The sequence below is a fragment of the Manihot esculenta genome, chromosome 18 (genome assembly GCF_001659605.2).
Source record: "Manihot esculenta cultivar AM560-2 chromosome 18, M.esculenta_v8, whole genome shotgun sequence".
NCBI lineage: Eukaryota > Viridiplantae > Streptophyta > Magnoliopsida > Malpighiales > Euphorbiaceae > Manihot > Manihot esculenta.
In genome coordinates, this window is record NC_035178.2 from 25,179,836 (window position 1) to 25,189,770 (window position 9,935).

The following is a 9,935-nucleotide window of genomic DNA, read 5'->3' on the forward strand; positions in this document are numbered from 1 at the left end:
AGAGAAAGTACAAAACAAATGGGTGAAATCCCAACTCAGACTGATAAATTCAAAGGAGCACATAAAGAGAATTGAGTTGGGTGCAAGCATACGAGGAGTTATTCCGAAGTATCAGAAGACTTCAACAAAAAATGGAGAGAAAGAGAAGGTCAAGCCAAAGTCACATTGTTTGACAAAGAAAACTAGGCTATAAATGAGACCAGAGGGAGGAGGATCGGGAAGAACGATCCTCTCGTTGCGATGAAGAGCCCTAATATGAAAAAGGGGGTATCCAAGTACTCTAGAGAAAAGAAGGTCGCAAGAGAGGAAGGGGTAATGTTAGACTCTAGATTCATGATGTCGGGAAGCCTAGGACTATCCATTGCAGAGTAAGAAATGTACCTTGAAGAAGATTTTGCAGGAAAATGAAAGGGATGGAGCACACAGAGAGCAGAAGGAGAAGAAGGGTTTAGTGAGGATTTGGGATTTTGAATTTGAAAACAGTAAAGGCAAAGAAGAGACGTTTTGATGGGAGCCGTTCTCGGGCCACACAGTCATAATGGGTTTTAAGGATTTACCCCCTCATCAATCATGCAATAATTGCTGAGGAGGTAAAGGGGCAATTGATGATCGTCGGGCCTCATCCACCCTAGGCAAGGTCAGGCCCAAGAAAACAGCACTGACCTAAAGCCCACGAAGCCCCTTTAGCTGACCGATCCAACATCTCAGGCCTTGACCCAGACACGCGGGGCAGGCCGGGTCGACTACGAGCTCAGGTCTAACGGAAAGAAATCCAGCCGGAAATGTGACGTGAGGAAGAGTAGCAGGTCCAGTCACTTCGCAGCCCTGCCCGCATGCGCACTGGGAGGAATTAAATGGCCGCCTAGCGTGGAGAGGGGCTCTGACATGTCCGTACATACAGACCTAAGTGACAGAGATAGGTGACACTGTAGCAGAGAGGCCGTTAGACGTCACTAGTGGATAAAAGAAAATGAATAAAAGGGGAGAAATGTCTTCCTCTCCAATATAAGTTTATATCCATATTGTAATTCCTATTTTCTGGATTTTGAAACATCAGTAAATAATAAAATTTATATTATAAAATTACATAACAATAAAGGTTATATATGTTATAGAAATTATATTATATGCATAAATATTTATTGATATATTATGGTTGACTCTCCTACTAAAAATTTTCTGATTGTGCCCTAAATATAATAGTGCTTATCACATTTATTGCTTATCACATTTAGGGATGAGTAGTATTCGGTTCAAATCGAAAAAATAGACCGAACCGAATTAATTTGAAAATTCAAGTCGATTTTTATTTTTAAAAATTTTGATTATTTCGATTCAGTTCAGTTTTGATCAGAAAAAAATCAAAAAAATCGAACTGAATCGATCAGTGATAATAGTATATTATTTTCAATAATATAGAAATTAGATATATTAAGATTAAAATATTTTAATTAAATTTTAAAAAATTAAAAATAAAGTATAAAAAATAAAAAATTTATTAAAAATTCAAGTTGATTAAACTGAATCAAATTGAACTGAATCAGACCGGTTTAATTTGACTTCTGATTAAAATCAATTCAATTCGATTTTTATAAATATTAAAATTTTAATTTTTTTATTTATTCGGTACAATTCGGTTTTGAACTGAATCGATCGAATACTCACTAATGTAGTTATATATTTTGTATGTTTTAATCAATTAAATGAAGTTTTCTGACATAAATTTAAAATATTTAATTATAACATTAATAACAAAAAAATAAATTTACATCTTATTTTTAATTTTATTTTATTCTTCTAATTTTATCGATTTTATACTAACTTATTAATATTAATAACAATTTTAAACTAATTAATAAGGAGTAATGAAAATATACGTAGAAGTCTTATGTGATAAAAGCCAATAAAAAAATATATTTATTTATATGAAATTTAATTTTTAATAATTAGAAATAAAATGTATTTATTAAAAATAAAATAAAAGATATATTAGTATTTCTTTAACAAGGATAAATAATAAAATTTATTATTTTTTAGGCAAAAAATTATTGTATTTCATTGTAAAATATTTTTTAAGTTTTATGTGCATATTTTAATTTGACATTATTAAATAGGTTAAAGATTATTATAGTTTTAACAATTTGATTTAAAACAAAAATAATAGGATAAAGTTTAAGATTTTTCTTTTACCTTAACTAAATCAAGGAACATTATTCAATACTTTCAAAATACTATATCATATGGACAACGTAGTATATGTTTAATTAATAAAATTAAAATATTTATTATTATATTATTAAAATATATTAAGTGAGAAATAAATACTAACACATTTAATTATTTACGAAAATTAATTTTTTTGTATTTTGTTAAGATTTATATAAGTCCAATTTATTTTTTTTTTAAAGTGAATAGGTTCTGATTTAATATAATATTATTTTTAATAATAAAATATTTTTTTTAATTAAAATATTAAAATTTTAGTATTTAATTAACATAAATTTTTTTAAAAATATATAAAAATAATGAATAATTTTAAAAATTATAAATATAAAATTTATTATTAAAAATATTAAATTGAATTTATTTAATCATTAAATAAAATTATAAGAGTTTAATTGAATTTATATCTAATTATTTATTTACATCTCCAAATGTAAATGGTAAATATCTCATTAATTAAAGTGGTATTATTTATTTGTTGTGTGATTTTCTACAAAGGAAATGATTGAGAGATCTAAGTTTTGTTGTGGATCAATGGAGTTATTTTTATAATTTATTTAATTAAAAAATAATATCACATAATTAAAAATATTTACTTTTACTTCATTGCGCTTTATAATTTTTCATAGAATAATGTATACAATTTGAAATTTAGATGTACACTTTCTCATAAATATTACAAGTTTCAATATAGATTTTACTTTTTAGGTACATTCCAACTAAGTATATTATTATTATTATTAATCTTTACACTATAAAAAAATTCCTCATTTAATTTTTTATTTTTAAAAAATTTATTAAATTAAATATAATATTTTAATAAATTTATTAATTAATTTTTTTTATATTTTATTATTTAATTTTTATAGTTTTAAAAAATTTATTAGTTAATTCTTTAAATTTTTTAACATTTTATTAATTAATTTTTTGTATTAAAATATTTTAAATTTTTTTATTAAAATTAATAGATAAGTTAATTAATAAATTTTTTAAAACGTTAAAAAAATTTTATTGTATTTTTTTTTGAAATTGATAAATTAATTAATAAAATTTTTTTATGCTATAAAAATTAAATAATAATTTATTATTATTATTATTATAAGCAGCAGCTAAAATAGCATAGGCATACATGAAAATAAAAAATTAAGATAGTGTGAGTCATAATATTGGCTTAGATTATCTCAATTAATATTAAAATAATATTTTTTAATCCACTCACATTTTAAATTATAAAAGTGAATTGACATAATTCAGTTGTCTCAATTATATAGTACGAATTAATTTTTATTTTAACTTTAAAGTGAATATAATATAAATTCAATTTAATTCGATTAACTCACATGTACTGTTAAACAGATAATTGGTTGATTTTAAAATTAAATTATATTAAATAAATTAAAAATTAAAATTTTAGTATTTATGAAAATCGAATTAAATTGATTTTAGATAAAAATCAATTTGAATCGAACTGATATGATTTAATTTATTTCAGTTTGATTTGATCAGTTGACCTTTTTAATATACTTTTTATTTTTTATTCCTTATTTTTAATATTTTAAAATTTAATTAAAATATTTCAATATTTATTATAATCTAATTTTTTTATATAATTAAAAATAATATAATATTATCACTAATCGATTCGATTTGATATTTTTTATTTTTATTTGATCAAAATCGAAATTTTTAAAATTAAAAATCAAACTGAATTGAAATAAATAAAAAATTAAATCAAAATTTTAAATTAATTTAGTTTGATATATTTTATATTGAATACTGCTCCTCTTCTTTATTTTGAAATGGCGAATACTACGCAACTTATATGTCACATATAGTAAATATAAAATAATTTTAATTTAATATAAAGAAGATCTAATAAATTGATATTGATTAAATCAACTTATTTTATGGTGTACATAATATTAATTGATCTTAAATTAAAATTAGTCACGTTATAATAAAAATAAAATATATAAATTGATTGAAATATTAATCGATTTCGTATGGTGAATATAAAATGTATTAATTTTAATTTAATTGATTAATTTTAAAATTAATATAAAGTAATATATGAATTGATTTTAAATTTAAATTGACTTTCATACAGTGGATATACGATGATTGTAATCTTACTTTACATAGGATTTTTGTCTTAATTCAAGACACCTTATAATCTTAATTAATTCATTTCAATTAAATTCAAAATAGTTGGATTGAACATATATAGTGGATAAAGTAATATTTGATCTTAATTTAATTTTAATTCACATAAGATAGAATAAATTTTGATTTTAATTCAATTTCAACTTATATTTTTAATTAATTCGCTTGAATTAAATTTAAAATAATTCAATTGAATCTATAATAATATTTTAATTTTAATTCTTAATTCAATTTTAATTCACACAGAACATAAAAAATATTAATTTTAATTCAATTGAATATTATATTCATCATTAATCCAATTAATTGACTTGAATTAAATAAAAAAAAATTCAATTGAATCATATATAATCAATATAGTAATATTTGATTTTAATTCATATATGATATTAAAAAATTTTAGTCTTAATTCAATTGAATCTCACATTCTTAATCAGTTTGATTAATTGGTTTGAATTAAATTAAAAATAATTTAATTGAATCATATATGGTAAATATTACAATATTTTAATCTTAATTCAATCTTACTTCATATAAAACATAAGAAATTTTTATCTTAATTCAATGGAATTTCACATTTTTTTTAATTTAATTAATTCACTTCAATTAAGTTTAAAATAATTCAATTAAATATATCATAATATTTAATTTACGTAATATAATATAATGTAATAGAGTATAATATATTATTATATAATATTAATTCTATGGTTCACGTTTTTAATTAAGTAATATTTTTGTTATATTATGTAATATAATAATATATTACTATATAGTATATTTTTTCTATATTAAATAGTAATTTTTTATAATATGATTTATTATTATTTATTAAAAAAATAATTGAAGAGAAATTAATAAATGAAAGAAAATATATGTTGGAGGAAAATTTTGAAGGTAGAAAATTTTACGATCCATATAAATTATGGATTAACTTGATTCCTCCATCAACGTCCATTTCATAAATTTAAAAGATACTAGTTTTTTTCTCATTTGCTGATGGTCCACAAGAGTTGGATGCCTGCGAATTGGCGGTCCCTCAAAATTTCAACAAACGATGACACATCACTTCTCAAAATGGATCCATAGTTTAAGTTCCCACTCATTTATGCTTCACAGTTGGCGCCCATTTGCTTCTCTTGAGACTCTCTCTCCCTCTCTCTCTCCCTCTCTTCCTGCGCACCTCCCCCAGGCCAAATGCCCCCAGGTCTCCGCTTCCTTTTCCTCTTCTTGGCCACCGTATGTCCCCTTCGCTCCACGGCTGTGGCTATAGGTGTAAACTGGGGAACAACGTCCTCGCATCCTCTCCCGCCATTAAAGGTGTTGGAGCTCTTGAAATCCAACAACATCTCCAAAGTGAAGCTCTTTGATGCTGACCCACTTGTGCTACAAGCTCTCTCCGGGTCCAACATTGGTGTCACTGTGGGCATTCCTAATTCCATGCTTAAAAGCTTCAACTCTTCCAAGAAAGTTGCGGAGAGCTGGGTCCATGATAATGTCACCCGCTACTTCTCTAGCGGTAGCAGTGGAGTTCGTATTGAGTATGTTCTTTTAGCTAAATTTCCTTTCGTTCTGATTCTTATGGGTATAGTTGCTTATCAGTTTTCGATTTATGGGTCATTGACTGTGCATGGAACTGGAAATGCGTGTATTTATCGAATGATATACCATAACGTTAGGGTTTGGATGGGAAGTGGGTTTTGCTAATTTGTTGGTTTGATTTTGGTGGAAAATTTTTGAGTTGGAGAAGCCTTTGAAGAGGACTTTCCTAGAATACATCTATGGATGTGTCGAACTTGAGATGGACAAATGTGAGAAATAATCTCTGATGCGTGTTTCAAAATTGATCATTATAAATGAATGGGTATGAAAGAGATGTGAGAATGTGATGAAAATATATATATTTATGGTCTGCAAATATCCAGAGGGATGGACCAACTTTGGCAGTAAGTAATAATACAATGCCTAGTAATGAATTGCTATTCAATGTCGTGCCTTTGCTTCTTATGGATTCAAAAATAAATACTGTAGAAAACAATAAGTTGAGTTTATCATGTTGACCCTTTTCAGATCAATATCATATGGTCAAGCTTTGTGTATCTTCTACCTTGAGATTTTACATGTATATATCCGTTGTCTTTATATTCATGTTTTTGTATAATTTATTTTATACTTGATATTAGGAAGCATGGACACTTATTTGCAATTGTGTCCTTGTCTGGCCTATGTCTAACATGCAGGATGTTGTTATTATTTGGATGTGGCAGGAAGTTATAAAGACGCTAATCTCTTGTATTTTGTCAAATATGGCCGACCTGGCTGGTTCAATTGGAAAAGTTGAGAACCGAGTGAATGACCAGTCCAATTATCCATAACATTGTATTCATTTAGCAATACTGTTTACAAGAGATAATCCTACCACCAATTTTCTTCACTTCTATGTCAAGTATTAGGCCTCAAGCAAATGTTTGAAACAAGGAAGAAGAAAGGAAATTAGATGAGAAAAGAAGTAGAATAGAGAGGCGGAAAAAATAAATGACAAAGAAAAAGAATGAAGATTCTTGTATTCATTCTGCAATACTGCTTACAGTTACATCTCCCTTATTTATACAACCAAGCTTGATAACTGCCTCTAACAATTGCAACTGCGTCTCATGACTATCTCCAACACTAACTCAGTAAAATATCTCCTTTATTCCTTCCAGACTAACTATTCCTGCATTCCATCATGCTGAAATCACTTCCACCTATCCCAGTCCGTTCTTATTAGACTCTTTTACTTCTCAGCTCTCCTATTTTTCCTTCAGTGTGTAACATTTGACTGCCTTATATTTGAATCCTGAATCTCCTATGGTTCCTACCCGACTATATATATATATATTTTTTATCACATGTATGTACCTTCTTTCTTGTGCAGTAATTTTTTCAAGTTGACATTGTTGTTTTGCGTCCTGTCATGTCAACAGAAGTAGAAGTGTACTGGTTTAGAATGGGCAAAAAGAAGTAAGCTGTTTGTCAGAATACACCATATAATGGTGCAAAAGTTCTCTGTGTTGCTGCATTTTTTGTCTATGAGAATACACCTTACAATGAACTGATGTATTAAGGACTAGCAGGGTGCAAAGTTGAAGCAGATGAATGTGGATAAACAGAAAAGAAAGAGTACCCAAGTACCAAAAACAGAGTTTCCCCACTCACATTAAAAGCAAATACAGCACGCTATAAACCATCAAAAAGGAAAAAAAAAAAAAAGAGTATCTCATTCATTTGCTTGAACAATACAGATACATACTAAAAATCCACAAAAAGCACTATAATAACTTTTAGCAATTTATTTGGAAAATTGTTCTTATCAAATGCTCTATTAGTTACGTTATAAGACCAAGTATGTTGTTCTATTTTTATGCAAGTATGTTGTTCTGTTTATATGTACATCTAACTGGGCCATACACAGGTATATTGCTGTTGGAGATGAACCATTTCACCTAAGCTACGGTGAGCAGTTCCATCCCTTTGTTACTGGGGCAGCCATCAATGTCCAAACAGCTTTAACTAGAGCAAATTTGGCAAGCCAGGTGAAGGTTGTGGTTCCATGCAGTTATGACATCATCCAGTCAGAATCTGGCCTGCCTTCCAAAGGACACTTCAGGTCTGATCTTAATAAAACCATGATTGAACTCCTCACATTTCTGAGAAAGCATCACTCACCTTTCTTTGTAACCATCTCCCCATTTATTACCTTCCATAAAAGCAAGAACATTTCCCTTGACTTTGCTCTCTTCAAAGAAGCTGCACACCCTCGTAATGACAGCCATAGAATCTATAAGAACAGCTTTGACCTCAGCTATGACACCCTGGTCACTGCATTATCAGTGGTTGGGTTTCCTGAAATGAATATTGTTGTTGCAAAGATAGGGTGGCCTACAGATGGAGCAGCCAATGCCACTTCATTCATTTCAGAGACCTTCATGAAAGGCTTGATGGACCATGTTCATAGCAAATCAGGAACACCACTTAGACCTCGGAATCCACCAGCAGAGACATACATATTTAGCCTTTTAGATGAGGATCAAAGGAGCATAGCCACAGGAAACTTTGAGAGACACTGGGGATTATTTACTTTCGACGGTCAAGCCAAATACCGCATTGATTTTGGCCAAGGTTTGAAGAAGCCAGAGAATGCAAAGAACGTAGAATACCTTCCTTCCAAGTGGTGTGTTGTCAACAATAACAAAGACTTGTCTAATGCAAGTACAAATGCCATGGATGCATGTTCAGTTGCTGATTGCACTGCACTCTCGCCTGGTGGGTCCTGTTTCAATATCAGCTGGCCTGGAAATATATCGTATGCATTTAATAGCTATTATCAGCAGCATGATCAAAGAGCAGATAGCTGTGATTTTGGGGGGTTGGGTTTGATCACAACTGTTGATCCATCAGTAGGAAACTGTAGATTTTCTATTGAACTTCGTACTTCCCATACAGTCTCCTTATCTGGGTCTTATCATTTCCCATGGATGATCTTGTTAACGGTAAAATCTTATTTCTTTTTACTTTACTTTTATTGAAAAATGACATAAAGGATAGATATCTGAGGCATTTTTGCGTCTCCTTTATTTGCCTCAGGTCTGTTGTAGTTCTTGATGTTTTAACATTATTTGTACCAAAAACACCTTTTGTGCTCTATTATTGGACAAAAGTAATTATAGGAAATCAACATGCGGCTGTCTTTCACGTTGTTGATTCTTGTTAAAATGCTGTTTCCTTCAGTTATTTTGTTGATCCCATAAATGAAGCCACATTTGTATTGTGGTTCAAAATGAACTGTGGATTAAGGATTTATTATTGGCTGGAAAGGGACTAAAGGTATAACCAAAGACAACAACTAATCTATATATATATACATAAAGCTGAGGTTTAAAATAGGTTACGGCGTTTAAATTCATGCACTTATATCTAACTGATATACCTAAATTTGTGTTTTGTATCAAATGATACACTTAATATATTTTATTTTTATTTTTAAATTATATTTTCATATTTAATAATATTACTAATTAATATATCATAATAAATATAATTTATTATTTTTATTATTACAATTTGACTTAAATTTTCTATTATTATTATTACGTGATATTTTAATTTCCTATAATATTTTTAATATAATATATTAATTTATAACTAAAAAAATTTAAAATTAAAAGCTAATTATATCTTTAAAATAATCAACAAAAAATTGATACATATGAGAAATGATATATTTAAACTTATAAAATATTTTTTTTAATTATATTTCTATTTTATATATATATATATATATATATATATATATCTGATGAGAGATTGACACGAGAGATTGATAAATAACATAATTAATCTTATATATTTATGACACGAGGTCTAAATATATTTAGAAAAAAATATTTTTTAATCTCAGAGGTATAGTATAATTAATAGATTTATCTCTCTATTTTTAAAATTCAATACTTTCATCTTTAAGGTCAACATCCAAGGTCACTCTGTCAAAAATTTTTGTTAAGTTAATG

At 27.7% G+C, this 9,935-nt stretch overlaps 1 protein-coding gene across 1 annotated transcript; it reads left to right on the forward strand.

Annotated features, from left to right (window-relative positions):
* The first annotated feature begins 5,493 nt into the window (after window positions 1-5,493).
* On the forward strand, window positions 5,494-9,141 carry LOC110607336 (glucan endo-1,3-beta-glucosidase 9). Its single transcript, XM_021746424.2, has 2 exons — window positions 5,494-5,927; window positions 7,841-9,141. The coding sequence occupies exons 1-2, from the start codon at window positions 5,584-5,586 to the stop codon at window positions 8,952-8,954; spliced, it is 1,458 nt and encodes a 485-aa protein (XP_021602116.1). The 5' UTR covers window positions 5,494-5,583; the 3' UTR covers window positions 8,955-9,141.
* Window positions 9,142-9,935: the final 794 nt, after the last annotated feature.